General features: G+C 35.7%; 1 protein-coding gene across 1 annotated transcript; it reads right to left on the minus strand.

Moving 5' to 3' along the window:
* USP44 (ubiquitin specific peptidase 44) lies at window positions 1-27,976 on the minus strand. Its single transcript, XM_073213651.1, has 6 exons — window positions 27,936-27,976; window positions 13,166-14,657; window positions 10,380-10,575; window positions 8,182-8,290; window positions 5,108-5,313; window positions 1-4,132 (listed from the first exon to the last, which is right to left on the minus strand). Exons 2-6 carry the CDS (start codon window positions 14,609-14,611, stop codon window positions 3,933-3,935), a joined length of 2,157 nt encoding a protein of 718 aa, XP_073069752.1. The 5' UTR covers window positions 14,612-14,657; window positions 27,936-27,976; the 3' UTR covers window positions 1-3,932.
* Between the last annotated feature and the right edge of the window lie 21 nt (window positions 27,977-27,997).

Here is a 27,997-nt window from a genome sequence, read left to right on the forward strand (position 1 = left end):
TTAAACATGGAAAATGAACTATGTCAAAGTTAAACTGTACTTGTATAAAATGCAGTTTGCTAAATTAAAATTTTTGTTGTGACTGCTTTATTAGAATCTGGGCAAACCTGTTTGTTGCCAGACAAATCATTATTTTAGGTCCCAGACATCACTGGCTTCATATCCACAGTATTAAAGACATTTAAACATACTTTATAAAGCTGTCATTTTCATTTTATACAGTTACTATACCACATAAAGAACAATTATTGAAACTTTTTGAGGAAGTGAAGTTCCATTAACAAAAGTAATGTCCATTGTGAGCCCTGTAACACACAAAGCCTCAGGAATATCAGTGTGATTGATACATATTTAGGGAATATCTTGATATTTTACTTTGTGTAACATTTAACTCCCTTCAAGGAAGAAAGGTGACTTCAATATACAAATGTCCTGAAAGAAAAATTTTTTGTTTTTGGTAATAAGACTATAGTGAAGACAGTTTCTCATTTTCTTGCTAATAAGAATTTGTATAGAACATAACTACAAAAGAAATGTATAAAATGAAGCCACCCAAACTACTTCAGTAGAAGACTGTATGAACTCATGATCTGAACCAAATCAAAATATAAGAGAGGTTTCTTTGAGAAAATAAAACAGATAAGCCCCTAGCCAGACTGAATAGAAAAAGAGAATCTACACACATCAACAGAATCAGAAATAAGAAAGGAAAAATGATAGACCCCACAGAAATACAAAGAATTATTAGAGAATACTATGAGAATCTATGTGCTAACACGCTGGAAAACCAGGAAGAAATGAACAACTTCCTAAAAAATATAACCTTCCAAGACTGACCAAGGAAGAAACAAAATCTAAACAGACCAATTACCAGCAATGAAATTGAATGGGTAATCAAAAAACTACCCAAGAGCAAAACTCCCGGGCCAGATGGATTCACCACTGAATTTTATCAGACATATAGAGAAGACATAATACCCATTCTCAAAGTTTTCCAAAAAATAGAAGAGGAGGGAATATTTCCAAACTCATTCTACGAAGCCAGTATCACTCTAATACCAAAATCAGACAAACACACTACAAAAAGAGAAAACTACAGACCAATATCCCTGATGAACATAGATGCAAAAATACTCAAGAAAATATTAGCAAACCGATTTCAAAAATACATCAAGAGGATCATACACCATGATCAAGTGGGATTCATCTCAGGGATGCAAGGATGGTACATTTGAAAATCCGTCAACATCATCCACCACATCAACAAAAATGACAAAAACCACTAGAACATCTCCATAGACACTGAAAAAGCAACAAAATTCAACATCCATTCATGATAAAAACTCTCAACAAAATGGGTATAGAGGGCAAGTACCTCAACATAATAAAGGTGATATATGGCAAACCACAGCCAACATCATACTTAATCGTGAGAAGCTGAAAGCTTTGTCTCTAAGATCAGGAACAAGACATGGATGCTGGGATGACCACTCTCCCCACTGTTATTCAACATAGTACTGGAGGTCTGAGCCACAGGAATCAGTCAAAACAAAGAAATACAAGGAATCCAAATTGGTAAAGAAGAAGTCCAACTGTCACTATTTGCAGATAACATGGTATTGTACATAGAAAACCCTAAAGAATCCACTCCAAAACTATTAGAACTAATACCTGAATTCAGCAAAGTTGCAGGATACAAAATTAATACTCAGAAATCTGTTGCTTTCCTATACACTAACAAACTAGCAGAAAGAGAAATCAGGAAAACAATTCCATTCACAATTGCATCAAAAAGAATAAAATACCTAGAAATAAACCTAACCAAGGAAGTAAAAGACCTATACCCTGAAAACTACAAGACACTCTTAAGAGAAATTAAAGAGGACACTAATAAATGTAAACTCATCCCATGCTCTTGGCTTGGAAGAATTGTCAAAATGGCCATCCTGCCTAAAGCAATCTACAGATTCAATGCAATGCCTATCAAAATACCAACAACATTCTTCAACAAACTGGAACAAATAGTTTTAAAATGCATAGGGAACCACAAAAGACCCCAAATAGCCAAAGTGATCCTGAGAAGGAAGAATAAAGCTGGGGGGAATCTTGCTCCCCAACTTCAAGCTCTACTACAAAGCCACAGTAATCAAGACAATTTGGTACTGGCGCAAGAACAGAGCCACAGACCAGTGGAACAGATTAGAGACTCCAGACATTAACCCAAACATATATGTTCAATTAATGTACGATAAAGGAGCCATGGACATACAATGAGGAAATGACAGCCTCTTCAACAGCTGGTGTTGGCAAAACTGGACAGCTACATGTAAGAGAATGAAACTGGATCACTGTCTAACCCCATACACAAAAGTAAATTTGAAATGGATCAAAGACCTGAATGTAACTCATGAAACCATAAAACTCTTAGAAAAAAACATAGGCAAAAATCTTTTGGACATAAACATGAGTGACTTCTTCATGAACATATCTCCCCAGGCAAGGGAAACAAAAGCAAAAATGAACAAGTGGGACTATATCAAGCTGAAAAGCTTATGTACAGCAAAGTACACCACCAGTAGAACAAAAAAGCATCCTACAGTACAGGAGAATATATTCATAAATGACAGATCTGATAAAGGGTTGACATCCAAAATATATGAAGAGCTCACCCATCTCAACAAACAAAAAGCAAATAATCCAATCAAAAAATGGTCAAAGGAGCTGAACAGACAGTTCTCCAAAGAAGAAATTCAGATGGCCAACAGACATGTAAAGATGCTCCACATCACTAGTCATCAGAGAAATGCAAATTAAAACTACAATGAGGTATCACCTCACACCAGTAAGGAACACTACCATCCAAAAGACAAACAACAACAAATGTTGGCGAGGTTATATGGAGAAAGGGGAACCCTTCTACACCGCTGTTGAGAATGTAAATTAGTTCAACCATTGTGGAAAGCAGTATGGAGGTTCCTCAAAAAAGCTCAAAATAGAAATACCATTTGACCCAGGAATCCCACTTCTAGGAATTTACCCTAAGAATGCAGCAGCCCAGTTGGAAAAGACATATGCACCCCTATGTTTATTGCAGTACTATTTAAAATAGCCAAGAAATGGAAGCAACCTAAGTGTCCATCAGTAGATGAATGGATAAAGAAGATGTGGTACATATACACAGTGGAATATTATTCTGCCATAAGAAGAAAACATCCTACCATTTGCAACAACATGGATGGAGCTAGAGGGTATTATGCTCAGTGAAATAAGCCAGGCGGAAAAAGACAAGTACCAAATGATTTCACTCATATGTGGAGTATAAGAACAAAGAAAAAAATTGAAGGAGCAAGACAGCAGCAGACTCACAGAACCCAAGAATGGACTAACAGTTACCAAAGGGAAAGGGACTGGGGAGGATGGGTGGGATGGGATAAGGGGTGGGGAAAAAAGAAAGGGGGCATTATGATTAGCATGTATAATCGGGGGGGCACTGGGAGGGCTGTACAACAGAGAAGACAAGTAGTGATTCTACAGCATCTTACTACACTGATGGACAGTGACTGTAATGGGGTATGGGGGGGGGAACTTGGTGATGGGAGGAGTCTAGTAAACATAATGTTCCTTATGTAATTATAGATTAATGATACCAAAATAAAAAAAAATATATATATATATATATATGAAAGAGGCAAGACAAGTCTGAGGTATACTCTAAAGATTTAAAACTCCCAAGGAGTTGAAAAAAGTTTAGTTACTTCCTATACTAATATACATGTATTTATGCTGACTGTCTCTATTATTACAGATACAAAAATGTATAAACAGTGTGCACTGATTCATAAGTAAAAAAAAAAAAATGAAGCTCAAAATTGTAAGTCAGCACTTTAAAAAAGTATATATAAAATCACAAGAAAAGCCCCACTGTCTTTGGATCAGCTAAGGATTTCATTAGGAGAGGTATCAGCTTCTTCACTGGGCTGTTGGCTACCAGACAGGAGTTCTGCAGGCAAGAGTTTAGAATGTCCATTCTCAGTAATTCGCTGGGTATAAAACAAGATATAAGCTTGGGCCTTGCATACTTCCTCCATAGTGCACATACTTAGCTTGGAATCATTGCAGTGTACCCAGAACCCTAGAGTGAAGCACAGAAATATACCTTAATGTTTATAAAGGAACTTTATAGAAATTTTGAATATAACTTGGATTTAAAGGCATTCATTTCAGTGAGAGTTACACTTTTTTTTCAAGGGCAAATAATCATCAAGCCAATTCATTTCTGTTAACGAGAAATACAGCTTGGGTGTTATGTTACTCTGAATTCATACCTTTATTCTAGAATTAATTTAAAGTTATAGAATCTGATTAGTTCACTTGATGCTATCTTTAATTCCCAGTACAATCTACCAGCTAATGCCTTTGCTGCCAATCATACTATAAAGCAAATAGTGTAGAACTAACTCTTGGTAGTTTAGGGTTAAATTAATTGCCTTCATGGGTTACCTGGGTTCTTTGTCCACACCTCTTTTCTGTTTGTATTTTTGGTGGGGGTGTGCTGCAAATGGGGAGGCTCATTCTTTGTACAACAGTATGTAGGGAAAGGCAAAATAAATGAAACCTACATCCAATCATTGTTGCCACCTATGAAGCTAGTCCTAGAAGCGTCCATGGAGGCAGTAAGTGAAAGTGAATTTTCTGTGTTAAAACCTGAACTCAAAAGTTTGTTCCAAATATGTGATCCTCCGATTTGTTAGATGCTGTTATTTGACAAAATTAACTAAATTAAACTAGTAAACAGAGGACCTATTCATGGAAATGTATCTTTAAGAAAAAATAGCATTTTATGGCTTTTAATTAATGAGACCATCATGATTATCCTATCCCTTACAGCCCTTGAAAGTCAAAATGCAAGTCCACAGAAAATGGAATATCCATTTTCTGCACAAACCCTTAATATTTTATGAACAATACTGCAGAAGCATTCCTCTTGAAAGAAAACAGAGTTAAGTGGCTTTGCTTAAGAAGACTTAGTGTCCAATTTAGAATGTTAAAAGCCTGAACTCCAGCTTCCAAGTCTAACTCAAGACAAAATACTTTTTCCCATCTATACCTCCTTCAGAATTATAGCAGTAGGCAGTGTAGTGTCCTGAGCCAAATCCTTTCCCATGGTGCATTACTACAGCAGATAAGTCATAGATAAAACATTCTGGTCTGAGGGACTGCAGGGACTCCCTGCAGCAATAGGGCTCCATGTTTAAGATTTCTTCAAAGCCAACATGAACACCAATCTTCTCCCGGTTATTACATCCTGACCACCTGTTAACAAAGCAGAGTTAAATTATCAACAAAATCAAGGAAAAATACCCATGTACTAGATTAGAAGGTCTCAGAGAGTACAGACAACAAAGTATCACATATAAAATAAGGTAAATAGAACCATTTCAAAGAAGGCCTTAGAGAGTACAGACTACAAAGTATCATATATAAAAGTAATGTAAATATAAAGCCATATCAATGCTGAAGTTGGCTTTTAAGTGCAGAAATTCAGGTTTATTAACCCAACAAGTTTAGTCATATTTTAAAATAAATATTTTCTCTAGTTGGAGGAGGATATATAGGGAGAAAATGAACTTTTTGAAAAGTATTGCCAAACGGCTTTTCCCACTTTCTAACAGATTCTAGGCACCAAAGGGTTTTAAATTTTTTTACAGTCTTGTCACAACATGAGGGTATACTAGAGGACAATTTGTTGAGAGACAATCTGGATTCTTGGCCAGGTGTGGAGAAAAACAGGACACCTCTAATTCTTCAGAGCTATTCAGGCTAAGAAAAAACTGTGACCCTTTCCTGTATGTAAATCAGCAAACACCAGTTATTGACAGAACTCAAATAATGCATCTATACCATCATCTTCTCAATCTATTGTTCATGCTTCGCATTGCTGATCTAAGCATGGTAAACAGTGCTCGAATCCTACACATAGTATGAGCTGGTGTGATGGGGGGAAAATAATGTAACACATGGTAATTCCAAGAGATGATAATCCAGCTTTGGGTGGTGTGGTGCAGAGACAATAGACACAGATGAAAATATGATAGTATTAAAACATGAGATTTTAATAGAACTGGGAGGCACACACATGGAGAAGCTAAAGTATTAGAAATGCTCCTGTGTGTTCCTCCCCAATTCTATTCTCTCTTTTTATTTCTTACATACTCTATAATTTTATACACTTTCACAACAATACTTCTGAATATGAGGAGAAAGGAGAAAGATAAATGTAGTGGTAAACATAAAGTCTTGATTCAAAAATAAATATGGCAGCAAGGGTCAAAGTATTTTGTACAATAAATGCTGTGGGACTGTTTTTATTAGAACATGTATTTTGGGCAGAAGATGGAAGGGAATAAAGTCAAACAGGTTTAAATTAAAGAGGGCTCAAATACCAGATTAAAGTAGCAATTATGAAGAACAGGAGGTTCTTGAACAGTTTATAGTAACCAATTAAGTATCAATTTAAGTAACAAAAATGTAAATCCTTTTAATTCTACCTTTACAGAATTTCATATATGTTCTCTGTCTCTCCATGCTCCCTGGCCCTTGTTACCTGGCTCTGGAATACAATATTAATTTCCTGCCTAATCTTCCCATTTTCATTCCACTTGATTTTATATACCTGCCTTTTCACTAACCCTTTTGTTATATACTATATACCCTTCCCTGTTTTTCCATACCTTTGTTCATGTTGTTCCCTTAGGCTAAAGTGCTCCTCCTTCTGTATCCACCCCATTCATTCACTTAATATTTTGGAGCCTCTACTATGTATTGAGCTTGGCTCTTGGGATACAGGAATGAAAAAGAAAAGATCTCTCTTATTACTGAGCTTCTGTTCCACTGGCAGAGGGAGATAAATAAATAAATATGAAAACTACTAAATCAGACAGTGTTTTTTGTCACTAAGCAAAAATAGGGTAATGTGATACTGAGGGTCGAGTGTACTACCTTTAGATAGAATGGTCAGAGAAGTAAATATCAGAAATAAATATGGCAGTGCAGTAAGGGTCAGAGAAGTAAATCTCTAAGAGATGAGGTGAACTGAGACTTGAATGATATAAAGTCCCCATGCCCTTAGAAAGACTTTGGGAATTTTAGACATCAGCTAATTCCATCCTCTAAATCTCTGATAAGTCAATTTGTATATAGTTTGTGATCCTTCATATTTCTACTTCTACATTACTTTGTGCATGACTGACTATAATCTTCTTGATAAGAGAATGCCACTTTACATTCCTCAGTTAATATAGAATAATATATTGCATGAAAAAGTACTCACATGATATCTGCTGACTGTACCTTTTATATTCAATAAATATCTGACTAAAGTTAAAAGTGATTCTTTCTGGAAAGTGGGACTGAGAGGAAAGGGGCACTTTCATTTGGGTTTCTACTTTAACTTCTGTAATGTTTGAATTTTTTCAAAACATGTATTCCTTTAATTATTTAAAAAAATAAAACTGGCAACAACCAATATGTATAAGAAACATGGTCTCAGTAGTTTTCAAATCATTGCACATAAAGTAACTTCTCATTTCATAAAAGAACAATAAGCTCTCAGGTTAACATGGCTATTGCAAGGTATGAAACCATACACTTTAATTAACCATCAGATTTGCCAACTAATTCACCTGACTAAATGTTTTTCTCAAGACTGGAGTTTTTTTGTTTTTGTTTTTTAACTGCTTGGAATTGAACTGCTGTACTTTTGTTCAAATATTTTCCAAGGATGAAGCAATTGGGCCAAATACTCTAAGTTATGGATTATATTTTTTAAATGTTATACCCAAAATATGGTGAATATTTACTTCTATAAGCTGAAACTTAAAAGGAGAATATTACCTAGCAGAGCAGGATGTGAGGGGTCTCCTGATCAGATGCCTTCTACAAGGGAAACTAATCAGAAGGTTAGTTGCTGAATATAGTGTCTACTGGTCAAGGTTAGAGACAATAACAGAATTTTTTCTTAAAAAAAAAAGCAGAAGTAGATGTAAGTCATATGCTAGCCAAGTACATAGTATTAAATTTTAATTCATCACACGTTAGGTTTTGAAGCACTATAAGCACAAGAAGTTAAGTCAGAAGTGTCTATATAGTTGGTAGGCAACTGATAACACTACTACTACTAACCTGAATCGTTTGAGATGTAGTCTGAGTACCTGAGGTAGGTGGCATATCATAAGCTGTTTTTGGGCTTTTGTGAGTACAACTGGTTTTGAGGAAAACCTTCTACGCTTTGCTGTGATATCAAAGACAGAATGAGAGTCAAATTTAAGGATAAAAGGAAAAGCTGAGTAAAATTTTAATATAATTCAGATATCAAATATCTACTTGTTAACAGGTATTGGACTGCGCTAGAGATAAAGATATGGCTTTATTTTCAAGAAACATGTAATTATACAACATTAAAAAAAACTAACTTATGAGCTAATCATGGTAGACAGACATGTAAACAAATAAGTACATATTTAATATAATCCTCCACATAAGACCAATAAGAATAATATAGTGCTATAATATTTTAAAAATGGACTTGGCTAAGCAATTTATAGGAAAAGTTAAAACTCTCCCTAAACATACTTCAATACACTCTTCCTAAACTCTTAATTTTAAGAAGTTTCATGATCAGCTCATTTATTAGGCTGATCAAGATCCCAGGAGGCATGGGTCCTTACTGTCCAGAACACCTCTCCCCTCCTTCTTCCTTGCAATCCACTCCAGCCCTGGCCAAGGCCTAAGAAAACAGGCCTCTACTAGCCCTATGTCAGAAGCCTCCCTCAGTGTCTTGCTGATGCTAATTTAGCACCAGATCTTAAAACTGGAACTTAGGATTCTTTTTGTTGTCCCCTCTGTTTCTCTACAGGTCCACTTATGGATTGTGTCCTGCAGTTTCTGGCTGGACCACTGACTACCAAAGTTTGCTATTGATGTTCAGGAGCTGTCCTTCAACTTGTACACCAGATCCAACTCCAGCCAGCGCAGTGCCTGCTTCTCATATAGGAGGTAAAATCAGTCCACAAAAGGCTGTTCTCTAAGATATCTCCACTTTCCACTAGAAGCCTTACTGCTGGGTCTATGCCCTTGAGATCCAGTATTTGGCTACTGCTGAATGTCTGGGATTGTGTCCCAGAACACACTGTCTAAGTATAGCTAAATAAGGGGTGTCAACTCCTTGATTTATAGACATTTGCTTTTATGTATTAAATTAAAGTTACTCTTTTAGGCTTTTATTTGGTAGGCCCAGTAGACACACACAAAAATGTTATAAAACCATATTCTGCTTTCATTCATAATATATTTCTACTCCCAGATTTGGTTATGAAAGCATTAGGACCATTCACCTTTATGGCCCCCCCAAAAAAACCTCACCAAATTTTATAAAGGCTTACTTTTTTCTAACCTCATAAATCTTAAGCTCCATAAAACAGTTATTAGGCAGCACTCAGAAAACAATGTTAGAATAAGTTCTAGAAAACTGTCAATTGACGTGACATATCGTCAATGATGGAACATCCATAATTTCTTTTATATTACCTTAGAAGTTAAGTATATACAGCCCTAAAATCACTTTCTCAGACTGGAAGTTAGGGAGAATACCTGGAAATATGTAGTATAAACACTAAAATGCCATTTATACATTAATAGAGATAAAGACACCAGACAAATACACAGTAGACCTAATGTGGTTTTATATACCATTTCCCTGGAGGATGATGCATCACTTTAATTGCAATGGCTGTTTCATCCTCCAGTGTTGGGTTCATGTGCTCACCTCTATTAGAGAGCTTATCATAGTAAATCTCAACAGTCTGTTTTCTTCAGATATGTGATCACCTTGCAAGTGTCTTACCTCTATCCATACCAACTAGGATGATGACCAATCTAGAACAGATAGCTAGGACACAATTTTTGAATAATCTTTGTTTTTATGCAGCCAGTCTCCATAGCAGCAGTCCAGCTATACGTTACACACACACACAAAAACACATTACCTATATATCAATATTTTGCTGTGTAGCAAAAAGACTCAGAAAGCAAAATTGCTACTTCATTCTGCCTCACATATTAAACTTAAATTTCTTATTTTATCAATTCTTTTTCTCCATAATTGACTATAGGATTGAAAAATTCTAATGTCATTCTAAGGCAAAACAAATACATAGTTCACAAATGCCAATTATAAAGTAGAAATATCTAGCCCAGTTTCTTCTGATGAACAAAGTTTATTTCCATAACAGCTACCTAAGGAATTTCATCCAACTTCCTCTCATTTGTGTTTCTCTTTGCTAATCTTAGAAAGGCAAAGAGAATATACAATCTCTACTTACAGTTACAGTGGTCACATACGTAGATTTTTCCTTCCAAAACTTCAGTTTCTGTGAAATTGGCCAACATTTCAGTAACCAGACATGGCTGGGAAACAGTATCTTTTCCATTGCACTGGTATCTTTCTGGAAATTCCAAGGACAAGTCCCAGAAAGCTTCTATGGTATTTGATTTGTTGTCACATGCAAGACATGTAACCTACAAATAAAAACAGTTACTCAGATTACAATTCTCTGTCAAAATATTTACTCCTTTTACTAGAGGTAACTGCCAATAAGTAAGCTTTTCTTCAGAAAATGTACCATCAGAATTTTGAATAATCTGTTTTATATTATTTTCCAGGAATTTTTCCTTCCAAAAGACTATCATTAAATCCATTATGCATTGCTGGTGTTTAACTACCAGGCATTCAAAAAGCTCTAAGGACATTAGTCAAATCTGAATTTAGGTAAAAAACAACTGTAGACTCATTTAATTAGATGCACATTATGTGTGTGTGTGTACATATTAATATAGATTTTTATACACTTTGTTTGGAGTATTAGACTTGTGGTTCTTTCCTCTTTTCCTTCTCCATCTTTTGCCAATTGATTTTTTTCCTCCTCAAATCCCTATAGCCTCTTTACTATGATACAAATAAAGTACTGTTAGTATATTTTTATATACAGTATATTAGTATACATGGGTTTTGAAGCCCTACCAACTGATAATTTCAAAAGGCAATACATATAAGTAATGATGTCATACTCCCACTTAAAGTGAACATCATGCCATTAAGACCCTCATCAAAACACAGGGACTACAAAGAATATGAGGCAGTTCTAATAACTTACACAGGAAAAACAGTAACTGGGGAGGTATGCAGTAATAACTCCAGTGATGCATTCAGCAGCATTAATGCCAACAAACCCTGCACATAACTGAAGACAGACTTTATAGATCAGATAAGCCACATCTGACGTAAAATATTCCTAAGCTCTTTCATATAAGCTATATTCCCGCAGTAGGCAACAAAAATAAACCCAGTTCTGATGTAGATTTTGGATTTAACATTGACACAAAAAAAGAACACTCCTGAAATTTAGTCTGGGGACTCACTAATGTCAGGGTTTAACCTTATGAGAACAGTTTCTTGAATTAAAGAAATAAAAAGCCATTCCAACAACTGACCATCTAGATTTTCTGAAATGACAAGTTTCCTAAGAGTGTATTACAAGTTTAAAGGGAAGAGAGTGAAAAGCTGTCATAACAATTTTTATGAATTTCAAAATTAATCCATAAAAGAAAAAACACACATAGGCACTCTTACACAATTCAAAACATAAAATAGTAACTTCCTGGAAAGAAATTTGTATAAAGTATCAAAAGTCTTACCCTTTGATAAAGTAATTCTACTTTTTGGACTCTGTCTTAAGGAAGTCACTAGAAAAAATATATTACCTGATTGTGACATTATAACAATAGAAAATAGGAAATAGTTTACAAGTCAACAACAGAGGAATGGTTAAATAAACAATTATGGTATATACGTATGATGGACCTTGAAATGTGAAAAGAATGATCAAATATTTTAATGATTATGAAAAATCCTTACACTAGTAAATGAAAAAAGCATGTAAATTCAACATGACCACTCAATTAGAGGAAATACATGTAAATGTGCAGAAGTAAAAAAAAAACTAGAATATACCAAAATATTAGTTGTTTTATGTGTGGTTTGTGGGTTTATGGGATTAGGGGATGAGTTTTCTTTTTTCTGAATAAATTTATTGTATCATATAGGTTTTCTATAGCTATGTATTACTTATATTTATAATGGTATATTTTAAACTTTTACATAAAAAGTTAGAAATGACAGAGAAAGATGGTAGAAAAAGTTGCATGCAATATCAGAAGCACAGCTCTTATTTGCTAATTGGGCAATGTAGAATCTTTACATTTCTGAAACATTATGTGAAACAAACTTCATAGATATTCCCTAAGAACAATTGTATTTGAAATATTTAAACTCTATTCCAGAGAAGTATGCTATAAAAACAAAAAGTGGTATCACTACTATGAAGGTTGAACTAAGAAACACAGGTGGATGTGCAGAGGAAGGAAATGACCTAACAGCCTAATTGCCTCAGTTAAAAATATGTATTTTTTAAAGCTCTGCGCTATGGAAAAGAAGAGAGCCTTATGTCTAGTAATAGTCTACCAACAAGTCCGCTCATTATAGAGAACTATTGATCAGATGGAAGATTCTGGTTTTATGATTCCTTTTCTCAACAACAGAAACTTGGATCTGTAATTAAGGATTATTCTAGATGGAATCACTTTTATTTATCTCAAAATTTTCCTACCTACTTGTTAAACCTTTGAGACCTTGTCCCACTTTGGTTTTATAGGAAGTCACACAGGACTACTCTTTGGTCCCTGAAATGACTCAAGTGTGCACCAAACACATTCCCAGTACAGCAGCATCTTCAAATCTGTTTGCTGTGGAATTAAACCCTCTTCTCAGTCCCTAAGAGAATGAATGCAATATTATTAGCCTAAGAACTCTGTTTCCTGATTCCTTCCCCACAAAAAGTTTTGGTGCCATGGATATAAACTACTTCCAATGATGCATGAAGAAACTGTAAATGAGTGAGCTGACTTCTTTATACACATTTATGAAAGTGATCTATTTTTCCCTGAAAACTGTACTAGCTCTAACATACTAGATATATAGAGAATATGCATTTTTTTAGGCCTCACTTCATCAATTTCTCAAGATGAAAATAAGATTTAAAAAAATCCATACCTGACTAAGAAGTTGTCCATGAAAGATGTTATTCACAACATTCAGAACATGTTTAATAAGTTTCCTTTGAGAAGTGGGGATAAGAGCTGGTAACCTAGTACCAGTTGTTTCTAGTTCATGTTGTATTTTATCCAAAAGTTCACAAAGGAATTCCTGAGCATCCTGTTGGGCATAACCACGAAAAGCAGGAATTAATCTCCACACTGAGTGTAGCATAGCGAATGGTGACACCAAGGCCCACTTTCCAGACCACATGACTTGGAACAAGGTATGCAATTCATGGCAGAGAGAAATGTACTGTGAACTTGGCTCCCTTAGTTGAATAAGTTCCATCTTCCTTCTCTTTAATGCTCCACCACTTAGTCCTGATGGTAAACTTGAGTATGTGGAGTGAACAGAGCCTGTATCTTTTTCTTGGCTTTCACTCATTTGATATACTGTATCTGTAATTGGTGGATGCTTATAAGATGATCTTGTCTGATCACTAGCTGTCACAGCCAGCCATCGATTCAAATCAAGTTCCAAAAAACATTGTCGAAAAATAAGTAAATGACTCAACACTTGAAGAACAGAATTCATATAGCAAGTATTTCCCAAATTTCTCAATCCTGTTACCCCAGGCGCTACTATTGGCCTTCCTTTAACTGAGGAGTCACTGTTTTTTTTCAATCTCACATCTTCTGAGGTAGATACTACTTTATCTTTTGCTGGTGATGCTGGGGTTTGTAGAGATACTTGAATAGGAACTATTTCTATTGTGGCAGACTGAGCTAGACTTTGCAAACGTAAACTTTTTCTTGGAGGGATAGTTTCCAATTCTGCTTTAACTTCATACTTTAATTCTTGCTGTCTTTTTTTCACTTCTCTTATTTCTATTTTTTCTTGAAACTGTTCTTCATGCTTTTTTCTTCCAATGGGTGACTGATCAAACCAAATACGAAAGATTTTACCCATTAGTATCCTCCTCCTGTGCCAAAGAGCAGTGTACATTTGATCTTCACTTTGAAGCAGAGATTGGGCACCATCATGTAAGAAATAAGAATCACCTGTACCCATAGACCGTAAAATCCTTCCACTACGAGTGGTACAATGGTAACTCTGATTTTTTATTGCATTTAATGTACTTCGTAGTAACTTCAGGTCTCCAGCTACATTATCATTAAGAATATAATCATCACAAAAGTAACAAAAAACGTACATCTCATTCACCTCCAATGCAACAGGATGACTGCTTTCTTGAAAGTGCTTGAGTGCATGTTCTTCAATATATCTTCCACAGGCAACATGACAACAGCTAAGGCAGGCCCAAATTGACTCGGTTGTATTGCAGTCTACACAATGCCATTTCTGAGGGTTGAGGATGGAATGGTCTTGGGCAAGCCGCAACTGCCCAATGTGTTTGCACTTATCCATTGTTAACATTTGTTTAGTCTTGTTGAGAAACATATAATCCAAACAAGTCTTTGTTCACAACACTTTAAGCACCTGAAAACTAAGCAGAACAAATCATTTTTAATAAAGTAAAAACAAGAAGCCAATATTTTTCATTATAAAGTATTTTTCCAAGAATAATTTTATACATTTGCTCCCTCTGCTCCCAATTTCTGGGCTGCCTATTATAATAAGATATGCAGCTCTCACTCTTCCCTGGCTCTAGACTAATCTCTCATCCACCTTGATCTCTAAAGAACACACACTTCACTTAAATTTCTCTGATGGGTCCCCTTTAAAATTTTTGTTTTTAATTTCTGCCACCATCTACTGGTGAAAAATGGGAAGTGATCACTTTTCACTGAACTGGAATAACACCTATGCTTTTTATCCAACAGTCTGAGGGCAGTTTACAAAACAACATTCCTTTTCTTAAATATTGGGGCTGGCAAAATCCAAATATATCTCAGTGATATCTACATTCTGAAAGCCCTATGTTGAATTACTAAAGCATAATCAGTTAAAAGCATGGGTTTGGAAGAAGAAAGACTTAAATTTGAATTCTACCTGTGCCACACACTGTTATATGTCTGATTTGATCAAATATTTTAACTTCTCTAAACTTCATCTAGGAAAAATTATACCTTCATTGGACTCTCAAAGAATTTAGTTAACATAAAATATCTGACACATACTAAACACTCAATCAACTGTAGCTACAAGGGTAACAACAGTGAATGGATCTTAATATTCTAGTTATTTAAATAATTCATATTAAATATTCTACTCATTTTAAATTTGGTTTCCATTAGTAAATCAATAATGATCTTTAATTCAAGGTTCTATAACATAGTCTTACTGGATAGACTTGATGGTTTGTATACCTTAGAGACAAAAACAGAAGGTAAGAATGTTTTTTGTGTTTTGAACAGGCTCTCAGAAATGTGCAAGGACGTGTAAGCAAATAATGAGTAAAAAGGAAGAATGTGAAGTGGATGGCAATATAATGAACTTTTACATTCTGGTAGGCCTAAGCATTATCTGAACTTACAATCTGATTCTAGAAAGCAAATACACACACACCAAAAAACCCAACATAATAAAACCAAACCAATCCTATGTGATTTTAACCCAGAAACTTGTCCTTTATCAGTTAAAGTCAGGGATACTTCTGAATGAGAAGCTAAAAATAGTGAACCATTATCTAGTTAAAAATTAGCTAGTTTTTTGAGAAAAAACCAATAGCTGGTTCTTTGAGAAAAAAAGAGAATATACAGAAATAAAACAAATCAAAAACAAAAAAGGAATAAACTGATGCCACAGAAATACAAAGAATTGTTAGAGAATTCTTAGAAAAATTATGTGTCATTAAATTGGAAAACCTAGAAGAAATGGACAGTTTCCTAGAAAAGTACAACCTTCCAAGACTGACCCAAGAAGAAACAGAAAATCTAAACAAATTACCAGTAACAAATTTAAATTGGTAATCAAAAAACTCCCAGCAAACAAAAGTTCAGGACCAAACGGCTTCACAGCTGAATTCTACCAAACATTTAAAGAAGAGCTAATACCCATCCTCCTTAAAGTATTCCAAAAAACAGAAGAGGGAATACTTTCAAACTCATTCTATGAGGCCAGCATCACTCTAATACCAAAACCAGGCAGACACCACAAAAAAGGAAAATTATAGACTAATATCCCTGATGAACATAGATGCAAAATCCTCAACAAAATATTAGCAAACTGAATTCTAAAATACCTCAAAAGGATCATCCATAATGACCAAGTGGGATTTATTCCATGGATGCAAGGATAATACAATATTAATAAATCAATCGATGTGATATACCACATTAACAAAAAGGACAAAAACCCTGTAATCACCTCAATAGAGGCCGAAAAAGCATTCGACAAAATTCAACACCCATTCATGAGAAAAAACTCTCAACAAAATGGATATAGAGGGAATGTATCTCAACATAATAAAGGCCATATACAACAAACCCACAGCTAACATCATACTCACAGGGAAAACCTAAAAGCTTTTCCTCTAAGATCAGAAACAAGATAAGGATGCCCACTCTCACCACTTTTATTCAACATAGTACTGGAAGTCCTAGCCACAGTAATCAGACAAGAGAAACAGATAAAATGCATCCAAATTGGTCAGGAAGAAGTAGAACTGTCATTATTTTCAGATGACATGGTATTATATATAGAAAACCCTAAAGACTCCACCAAAAAAACTATTAGAACTAATAACTGAATTTAGCAAAGTTGAAGGATATAAAATTAATACACAGAAATCTTTTACATTCCTATATAGTAACAGTGAACTGGGAGAAAGAGAAATCAGGAAAACAACTCCATTTACAATTTCATCAAGAATAATAATATACCTAGGAATAAACCTAACCAAGGAGGTGAAAGACCTGTACTCTGAAAATTATAAGACACTCCTGAGAGAAATTAAAGAAGACACCAATAAATGGAAATCTATCCATTGTTCATGGATAGGAAGAATTAATATTGTCAAAATGGTCATCCTGCCTAAAGCAATTTACAGATTCAATACAATCCCTATCAAAATACCAACAGCATTTTTCAATGAACTAGAACAGATAATCCTAAAATTAATGGAACCACACAAGACCCCAAATAGCTAAAGTAACTCTGAGAGATATGAGCAGAGCTGGGAGTATTAGGCTCCCTGACTTCAAGCTATGCTACAAAGCTATAGTAATCACAACAGTATGGTACAGACACAAGAAAAGACCTATAGATCAATGGAACAGAATAGAGAGCCGAGAAATAAACCCTAACATATATGGGCAATTAATTTTGATAAAAAAGCTGTGAATGTACAATGTGGAAAAGACAGTCTCTTCAATAACTGGTGTTGGGAAAATTGGACAGCTACATGTAAGAGAATGAAACTATATTATTATTTAACTCCATACACACAAAATAAACTCACAATGGATTAAAGGCCTAAATGAAAGACATAAAACCATAAAACTCTGAGAAGAAAACATAGGCAAAAATCTCTTGAACATAAGCATGAGCAATTTTTTTTCTGGATACATCTGTGTCAAGGGAAACAAAACTAAAAATAAACAAGTGGGACTACATCATACTAAAAAATTTCTGTACAAAAAGGACGCCAGCAGGACAAAAAGGCAACATACAGTATGGGTGAGTATATTGGCAAATGATTTATCTGATAAGGGGCTAACAACCAAAATATATAAAGAACTCATGTGACTCAACACCAAAAAAACCAAATAACTTTATTAAGAATTGGATGGAAGACCTGAACAGACATTTCTCCAAAGAAGAAATACAGATGGCCAACAGGCACATGAAAAGATGCTGCATATTGTTAATCATTAGGGAAATCAAGTCAGAACCACAATGAGATATCACCTCACACCAGTCAGAATGGCTTCTATCCAAAAGACAATAAATAACAAGTGTTGGCAAGGATGTGGAGAAAAGGGAACCCTCCTACACTGTTGGTGAGAATGGAAAATGGAAAGCAGTTACAGAGGTTCCTCAAAATACTAAAATTAGAAATACATATGACCCAGTAATTCCACTCCTAGGAATTTACCTGAAGAAAACAAAATCCCTGATTCAAAAAGATATATGCACCGCTATGTTTATCACTGCCTTATTTACAACAGCCAAGATATGGAAACAAACTAAGTGTTCATCAATAGATGAATGGATAAAGAAGATGTGGTACATGTACACAATGGAATATGATTCAGTCATAAAAAAGAAAGAAATCCTGCCATTTGCAACATGGATGGACCTAGAGGGTATTATGCTGAGTGAAATAAGCCAGGTAGGGAAAGGCAAATACCATATGATTTCACTTATTTGTAGAATCTAAAAACAAAACAAAATGAACAAAATAGCAGTAGGCTCAGAGACACTGAGATGTGACTGGTAGTTACCATGGGACAGGGGTTGGGATGGGTGGGTGGGGAGAGTGAGGGGGGTAAAGGGGCACAAATATTTTCAATCATAATGTAAGTTGTTCACAGGGATGGTAGTAAAGCATGGAGAATATAGACAATGATTCTGTAACATCTTCCTATATTGACAGTAACTGTATTAGTTGGAGTGAGGATGGGTAACTATTGAACCATTGTGTTGTGTACTTGAAACCAATATAAGATTGTATATCAAATATACTTCAATAAAATTTTTTAAATTAGATATCAGAGAGATGGAAACTGCATTTATCATGGAAAGCATTTAATAATGCATACTACTGATGAATCACTAAGTCATTAATCTCAAACCAATAAAACATTGTATATAAAGTGTATTTCAATAATAACATAAATTTTTAAAAATTAGGGATCAAGACATTTTCTTCATTGATTAACATAAATCAAACACAAATTTCAGATTGCAGGTGGGACCTAGTTAACGAACATTCAGAACATTGTAGCATGATTAATGCTTTAAACATTTTAGGGCAGCAAGAACATGAATTTCAATGGTACTTGCAAATATTACTTCTGCAGCCCTTAGAAAACTGCAAAGGTGAAGCTGATTTTTGGCTCCTTCCCACCTTCTTTTTGTAATATCTCCTAGCAGAGTTCCCCACCCATTTCATAACATTTAGATAAGGGTACCAAGTTCCAACCATCATGTGCACACATTTTGAGTACATATTTTAAATTTACTTCTCTTCCCTCAAATTGTCCTGAGGTCCAAAATCTAGTCAAATATATAATTTTATTAGTTGTTAATGGCAAAATTAGTGATTAAAATGCTCTATTATCCAAAATCCTTCCAGGTACTGAGGTAAAAAATCTTGGATCATCTTTGACTCTTCTCTTTTTCTTCTCTCTACACCAAACCTTTAGAAAAAATAGTTGGTTCTACCTTCAAAATATATCTAGTGTTTGTCTACTTTTACCCTAACAGCCACCAGTCTGGTCCAAGCCACAGGAAAGCCTCACCTGGATTACTGCAATAAGGCTCCTAAATGGTCTCCCAGCTTTAATCCTCGCTGTCACCAAAAGTTTACTCTCCACACAGCAGCAGCACACTTTGCCTTTAGACCCAGACAACCAGAGTGCATATGTGACACTTTAGGGATCTCCCTGCTCTGTCCCTCTCTTAGTATGTAATCATCAGCATCAAAGGGATGTAGCCACTTAGAATCTGTACACATCCTCAACTTCCCTTTTAGACCCATTCAGTGGTACCTGGGGCCTGGAGAGTTCCATGCCCCAATCATCCCTTCTTCTGGCAAGTCATAGACAATAATTATCATTTCAACTGGTAGAGATGAAAAGGGGAATGTTTTTTATTTACTTTCAAGGAAAATTATTTCATTCTAAAATTTTAAAGAGGTGGTATGAGCTAATAATACCTTTCATAAGATGCAGAAGCCTCAAAAGAAAAAGAAAAACCTAGAATGATATTCATTCTGGGGTTATCTCTGGGTAAATGGGACTTGAAATTATTTTATTCTCTTCTTAATTCATATTTTCAAATTTCCAAAAATAATGAACATGTTACTTGTATAAAACATCTTAAGTAGGAAAAATAGTGCCATTAAGTGCTAAAAATTATTTACTAGCCTCTTTAGTCTGAAAATACATTCTCTTGGTTATAAGGAATTTGCCTATTTCACTGAAGGTATTACCAAAAAAATCTATTTAGATGATAACAAGGTCCCTCACCTTCAATAGGAAGTGGCCTATAATCAAACAGTATGATTTCATTCAATGCATTATTGTAAAAAGGGTGAAATGCTGATCAGATGTCTTTCTGAGAGGCAGTATAGCACAGGGGAGAGGTATCAGAGCAAAACTGTTAGAGCACACCCTGGAATCCAAATGCCTGAGTTTTAACAATTGGCTGTATTTACTATGTGACCTAGAGAAATTATTTTGCTCTACATACCTACCTCAGTTTTCTTACCTGTAAAATACCTGTGGTAATAACACCAATAGGGTTGTTGCGGGAATTAGAGAAATTTATATTTGTAAAGGATGCAGAAAAATTCCTGGTACTTAATAATATGGCCTTCAGTACTTCCTAGCTGCCAACAATAATAAATAATATTACTACTACAGATATTATTATTATAAATGCTAATTTCCTTCTACTTTTATCACTTTTAGCCAGGGATTCATTCTTCTCAGTCAAATGTGTATGTACTAAACCCAACTAAGGTGCTAACTGATAATTAAGATGTTAGCTGAAAAAACTAAGGTCTGACCTCTCCCAGGGGTATTTGCATTTTAAAAGAGGATCTCTCAAATATAAAATCTTTTTAAAAATCCAAAGAAGTGAAACCAGAATGGTGGAATGACGGATCATGAGATTAATATTTTAGAGTAGGGGGCCCACATACCCTGTCTACTTATGAAAGAAAACGGTAGGGGGTGAACGACCAAGGGAAGGGCAGGGAGGGAGGAAAGCAGTAGCTTAGAGTGCCGCGCTGCAGCCACCAGAGATCTCTAGTTTGCTCTGCTGCCTGGAGCCAAAGCTCAGACAGTTACCAGGGTATCCCCAAAAGGGCCTCATCACACAAAGATCCAAAGCTTGGAGGAAAAGAAAGGGGAGTGGGAGTATTTCTTGACACTTCCTATTTTCCCCTACCGTGTTCAGAGCACTTCTTTTCACTTGCTAATCCACCGCTGAGATGCTGTGTATTAACTCTGGCTTCAGCAGATTGGATATGTGATTTTTGGCAGTTTATTCATTGTAAAGGAAGATAACAAAGCATTTTTGAATCCCCCACCCTGTACACTTCGATAAAATATTACCTGTACCTTTATATAATGGCAAAATATAAATATTCTAGATGTTTTGAATGAAATCTGTATAAATATTTAAATTGTATTATCACTTTATCATACTTTAAAAAAGGCTTCACACTTGAAGTTCCAATTAATAGCTATGAAATAGCTCTTTAAAAAACCAAGTATGCTATCTTTCTTTCAAAGACAGATGGATTTATAAATACTCTGAAAACTTCTTTTTGTCATTCTGGGCATTTTTATTTTTAAAACTTCCCTCAGCAACTGTGTAAAGTTGAAGAATATTATTGTATTTGACTTACCAAAAGCTAATTATTGTGTATAGTTATCAGGTTATTAAAGCAATTATAAAACAGAAAACTCAAATGACTAGAAGATAAATAAAACATGAGATCTTACTAGAAATGCTATTTTTAATCAAAGGTTTATACCACATATAAAAATCAACTACGGTCACAGGTAAAATATTTAATGTTAGAGTTCAACAGTACAAAACTGCTTGTACTTACCACTCCATGAGGACTCTGAAATTAATTTCCATTTACTCAAATTATAGCCCACTGTAACATACAATTCAGGCTTTAAGCAATGTAGCAATGCCTTTCTCATCTATTTTAATGGTTCTTCAAACCTTTTCTCATAATGAACTCATCCTACTAGCAGAAGTTTAGTGACCTGATCTAGATAGCTGACTGCCAAGACTTTATCCTTAGCCCTAACCTTTCTAAACTAGTCTCAGGCACACTTCAAACACAGCTTACCTATACATCTTGCCTTCACAAAATTAACTTCTTTTCTAATACTCTCTTATTAAAGTTACTGTATTATCATTCAAGTACCCACGCTAGAAATCTTAAAAGGTGTTTTGTTGATTCCTCTCTTCCATCTTTTCCACTCTAACATTCAAATTGTCACCTATGCATATAGGCTTATCATTCCCCAACTCTGTACTCATTTAGATTTCCAGAAATATCATTCCTAAAGCACAGCAGTGACCTCCAAACTGGTCTCCCACCCTCTGGACTCTCACTCCATAGTAATGAACTGATGGATTAATCTTCAAATGTGCTTTGAGGATTTAACTCTTGTACTTAAAACCCTCTGTTCCTCATAGTCCAATAAAGCAGTGGATTTCTAAGACTCAGACTAAGAAATTTTATTTCAGGTTCTAGTAAATGTGTGTATACACATAATACACACATACCTGCAACAAAAGTTTCACAAACATCCTTAAAAGAATAATATATTCTGATATTCCCAATTCTACTACATTAAAAAAAATACTGGTCATCACTCACTGAACTAACTTCATAATGGCAGTTTCTGTCGTGTGCACTCCAGTCTAAAAGAATCATCCCCATCGTTCCCTCACTTCTACCTTTTAAAATTGATCCATCCTCCAAAGCTCAACCCCTTCACAAAACATTTCTAGTTAAAAATATCTTATCCTCTAACTTCCTTTAGGACTGAAGTTGTACCAAAAGTGAGTCATCGTTTTCCTTTGCGTACACATCCTCACTCTGCCTCCTGCTTGTTGGGTAGGTTCTGTGTGGTCAGGGAAGAACTATAGCCATCTTTTTATCACCTTAATTTTAAAAAAGGGGGGGCTTTATTGAAGATTCTATATGTTTTATAGCCATATTGTTTCAGGCAAACAAATTCTTTGGCACAATCAATTACTATTAAACTGCAAGTCTCAGTTATTTTTATGATATTTCAATGAATGGTTAAGAACAGGTCACTGATTGCTAGTGACTAAAACTGCCCCCGACCCTCAACCAAGTAAGTGGCCACAGTCAGTTCAGATACACTTTCCTGATATTTTATGATGTCATTATCCTAATTTCTCTATCCTTAACAGCCTATCATGTGTTCTGTCTTATGCTTTCAGATACTCAAAATATAATTTTATACAAAAGCAACCTGAGACATAGTTCCCTAATCATAATTAGGTTATTTTAAATTTTGATACAGTAGTTGTGACCTTTTAAATAAATATTAATGCTCCAAATGTAAGTATTAGTAAGAATTACAAGAATCACTGAAAAATTAGCAGGGTAGCTAATTTTTTTTATTTCAAAAATTAACAAACATTCCACCATAACTTTTAGTTATTTTCAACATCATGATTTTTTCAGCTAACCACTTCCACTTCCATCTGTTTCTTAAGACACTTGGAAAGCAAGGAAAGGTATAATATAGTTATAAGCTTTGGAAGTTCTTACAGGAGGTCAGGTACCAAAGATCAATCATATGAAAGTAAACTAGATCTTCTAATTAGCACAATTTTCAGATTCTTGGCTTTAAAACGTGTTTTTATGAAAGTCAGGAAGTTACCATGAAAAATAAACACACAAAGATAAACTAAACTACTACTTTAAAAAGTGACACAGAATGAAGGAAATAGCTAAATACACTCCTAAAAAGAATTAATCTGTATTTTAAATCTGAAGACACTAAAATATCATCATGCTCTATTAAGAAGCTTTCCCCTTTCATAGCTCATATTTAGCCAAGTAATCATTATTTAACATTTACATTTCATATAATTCCTAATGTGTCTTGTAAACACAGTTTTAAAATTATTGAAGGATTGTTTTAAAGTCTTGAAAGACTGCAAGATAAATCTAAACTCCTTAACATGGCATATAAGAGTCTTCAAATTTTGGCACAATATATACTTTTCTACCTTCATCTATGATAAACCACTTCCTAAATATCTTTTGTGAAAATGTTTTTAAATACAAAGACCACATTGTGAATAAGTTCAATTTTTAAACTTTTCATAATTTGGATATAAACTATTATTTCATAGCAAGTGAGCATGCACATTTTATATAAATACATACAACTTCAGTTAAAGAAAAAACTTAGTACCACTGGTCATAAAGAATAAGTATTTAAACAAAATTGTGTCAGAGTAACCATCTTTATCTTGTTAGAAAAAATTCTCCTGAGATTCCCAGAGGAATGGATATTAAAGAGAAGGCATATGTTGAATCTTTATTTCGATAAAGATAATTTTTATAACAAAAACTTACTTTCTTTTAATAGTACCAAATAACCTAAACAGATCCTCTGAAAGCTAATAAAAGTTGGAAGATATGTTATTTTCCATAAGAGGTAGAAGGAAATGACCATTTTAATAGAAAGTAGATCTTAGGAATTACCACCACAATCTTTACATGCATTTGGATAAAAATGAAAATAACTTTATCCATAGTAATTAGGGCAAACCCTACCCATTCCTTATGAGCAGTCTTCAATTTTCTTTTTTACTTCATGGAACCATCATAGTACCCTGTCCTCTTAAGAGATGTAAGAGACCAAGCATTAAGCACAGTGCCTGGTACATAGAAAGGGGTTCAATATCTTTGAACACATTGTTGAACGAATGAACACAATGGGCTCTCAACTTTCCCTGCTCCCTGTTAGGCATGTTATTATGCCTACTATTATGCTTTGGCACCTCTCCATGTCAGTCACAATATACCTCCTCTTTCCTTTATCCTTAGAAAGGCCCTGGTTTTTCTTTCTTCCTCTAGAGATCTAGAATCTATAATTACCTGGATCTTGCTTGAAACTTCTCATACAACAAGAAAGTACACCCTTTCCCTCTAGGCCTTCTTCCTATCTCCACCATGCCTCTTCTGAAGCACAACGATTATATCTGGATATCTGGGTCTTCTTTTAAAAAGGTCCTGGACTGTACATTTTAAATGTTGTGAATTGTGTGGTGTGCAAATTATATCTCAATAAAGTTGTTACAGATATTTTTTGGGAAAAAAAAAAAGGTCCTGGAAAGCAAGTTCTGCTACCAGGTTATTTGATTTCCTCATCTATCACTATTTACAAGTATTTCATTCATGGGCAGTTTTATTACAAAATATTTACTGTTAGTGTCACACCACCATACACATACACCAATCTACTACAGCTAACTTCTTAACAATGAGGGAAACATTCACAAAAAAGATGGAGCATTCTACTATGGGTTTAGTAAACTGAGATCAAATACTTTGTGTAAAAATGCTAGACACTCTACCATCGTAGTACATCCATGATAACAAGACTATTATTCTTAGACTATAAATAAATTAGCTTTTTCCTATGGCATGTAAAAAACTCCATGAAACATTAGTTCTTTATAATGAACTTTTATAGCATCTGAAAGAGCTGTGAAAGATCAATTGTACTTCTTACAATAATCTCAATCTTTAACAGAAATCCAGTATTTGTAGAGACCTGTATTTTGGTTAATTTCACCTATTTAGGCTAGGCCAAATGGCAAAACTGTCCCCCATTATCAAGCCTTCGGAATGATCAGCACACATTTTCTATCCCGATTAGACTCCTAAGCCTGGGCTCCAGCCTGTCTCTGATATCCTTCCGTGGGACAACTCCATTAGAATCTGGCAACCATGTTTGTTCTGCCTAACACTGCAGAGAAAAACTTCAAAGACATTTTCTTCTGCGTCCATGAGGCCAAAATGTTGCTTTTCTCTTTACCTCTGTACCACTCCAAAACCAATTCAACCGACATTTCCAGGTTTTTTTAATCCTCTATATTAAGCAATTAATCAGGTGTTAGGGGCACAAAATAAAATGAGACACTGCCCTTCAAACGACCCATGAGAAAATCCTCTTTTGTATAAGCAATGCTGTAATAATAAAATTTAGGAGTGTAGAGGAACGTTTAGTAGTGGGTATGATTTCTTATTCCTTTCTTTTTGTAGAGTCTGTGAAAAATGGGGGTAAAGACAGAATCAATATATTTCTAATATTTAACCCAAATCTTCAACAAATTTTCCATTTTAAGTATTCACAAAAGTGTATCACTGTGTATTATACTAAACAGAGAATCATCTGTCACTTAAATTTTTTTTTAGATAAAATCTGGAATAATAATATTTTGGATGAAAAACAAGACTGACTGATGCACAATCAAAACAGCCAAAACATTTAAACTTTCTACAATGTATGCATTGAACTATTTGTTCAATATATTAGAATTTCTCTAAATTTCTGTATGAAGTCTATAATGATAAGTTCTGATAGAAAAGTCTGCTATCTATTGCATTAGAACCCAAAAGCGAGAGAAACTGGATTCAGGGGGAGACTAAATGAGCCAAAATGTTTCAAATCTCTGCCAAGTCCACCCAGATGCTAAATTAAGGATAAAAAGATTAGGGTTTCAAGAATACAAACTTTTCATCTCTTTCAAGAGACCTCAATATTGAATCTCACTGAGATTATGAAATAGTCTACAAACATGTGCTTATTAACTCATGTTTGGCTTTCCGAATTTGATCACAGTGAACAGCCAATTCTTTTTCCTTGCTTACACCAAATGCTGTTTTAAAAAGGACTCAAAATAGAATTCCAGGCCCAACGTTACCAACCCCCCGTATTTTTAACCCACAGGCAGCTACTTAACAGATAACAAGGAATTCAAGTGAAGAGCCAGAAAGTTTTATTCCTATGCTAATTTCACAATCCCGCTACTTGCAGTATATGACAATTAAGGAAAAGAGGGGAGGGGAGTAAGGCTGGGGCTTGAAAAGACTTGCTTTTTTTTTTTTTTACTTCCAAAATTAAAACTGCAAGAAATTATCCAGTCGCAATTAGAATTTACAACAGCTCAAACTTGCAGTTGAAACAATTACCATGTTTCACTTTCCTTCCTTTTGGGGTCGGGGGGACGAGCGGGTCCTACCATCACCGTCTCTTATATTTGAGCAGTCTTTTTTTTTTTTCCTTCTCATGCTGACACGTTTCTTATGCTCCCCAAGTGAGTTTAGCCTATTAACATTCCTTCCCAGAAGGCCAGCGGGAATGGTTTTGGAAGCTGGTATTCAAAATTCTTAAGTGTCTGTAAGTGGCAGCAGGTGCTGGCAGCGCTGGACCCGATCGATGCAGAAGGGAAGAAGGCAAGACAGTCCTTCTAAACGGAGGACGAGAACCACCCGCCCAAATCATCCCAGGATCGACGAGCATCACTTGGCGGCAATCAGAGGCGCGAGGAGGATGCGGTTTTGTCTCTTAAGTGCCAGCTCTGCGGAGCGCCCCAGCCCGCGTCACGCTCGAGGATGTCTCCTCAAGGCTCCGGAGCGCGGGTCACAGTCCACCACCCCCTGCACAGCCCCTCCAGTCCCCCGATTTTGTCCTATTCCCAACTCGTGCCCCTCCAGCCCAGGGCGAAGTGCCCCAGGGAAGACAGCTCCTCGCATCATCTCCGCGCACTCCTGAGGCGGCGGGCCCCCGGGACACCGGCCGGAGCATCGCACGACGCAACCGAAACTTCCCAGAGGCGCCAATTCTGAATCCGCCGGGGCCGCCGCTGCCGCCTCCGCCCGCTGCCCTCAGCGCGTCTGCAGCCCCCTTGTGCCCCCTCAGGACCCCCTGAGCCCTGCGCGGCGGGAAAACGCCGCCAGGTGCCCCCGACCCCGGGGACTCCCGTCGGACTTCCGCTCCCGCATACAGCCCCGTGCCGCCCGCCACCACAGCCGCTCGCACCCCTCACTCCCCTCACGCACACTCACCAGCCCGAGCCGGATCGGCCATCTTAGCGCTCACCACCCCCACCCCCCCACCCCCGGTCACC

This window comes from Manis javanica, chromosome 10, assembly GCF_040802235.1.
Source record: "Manis javanica isolate MJ-LG chromosome 10, MJ_LKY, whole genome shotgun sequence".
Lineage (NCBI taxonomy): Eukaryota > Metazoa > Chordata > Mammalia > Pholidota > Manidae > Manis > Manis javanica.

What these genes read in the sequence shown, in the direction of transcription:
- USP44 (XM_073213651.1), bottom strand. Translation starts at nt 14,611, where the DNA reads ATGTTTCTCAACAAGACTAAACAAATGTTAACAATGGATAAGTGCAAA. An exon ending in CGTATGTGACCACTGTAACT is followed by an intron (nt 8,291 to 10,379) that starts GTAAGTAGAGAT and finishes TTGATATCACAG; the next exon opens with CAAAGCGTAGAAGGTTTTCC. An exon ending in CTACATCTCAAACGATTCAG is followed by an intron (nt 5,314 to 8,181) that starts GTTAGTAGTAGT and finishes CTTTGTTAACAG; the next exon opens with GTGGTCAGGATGTAATAACC.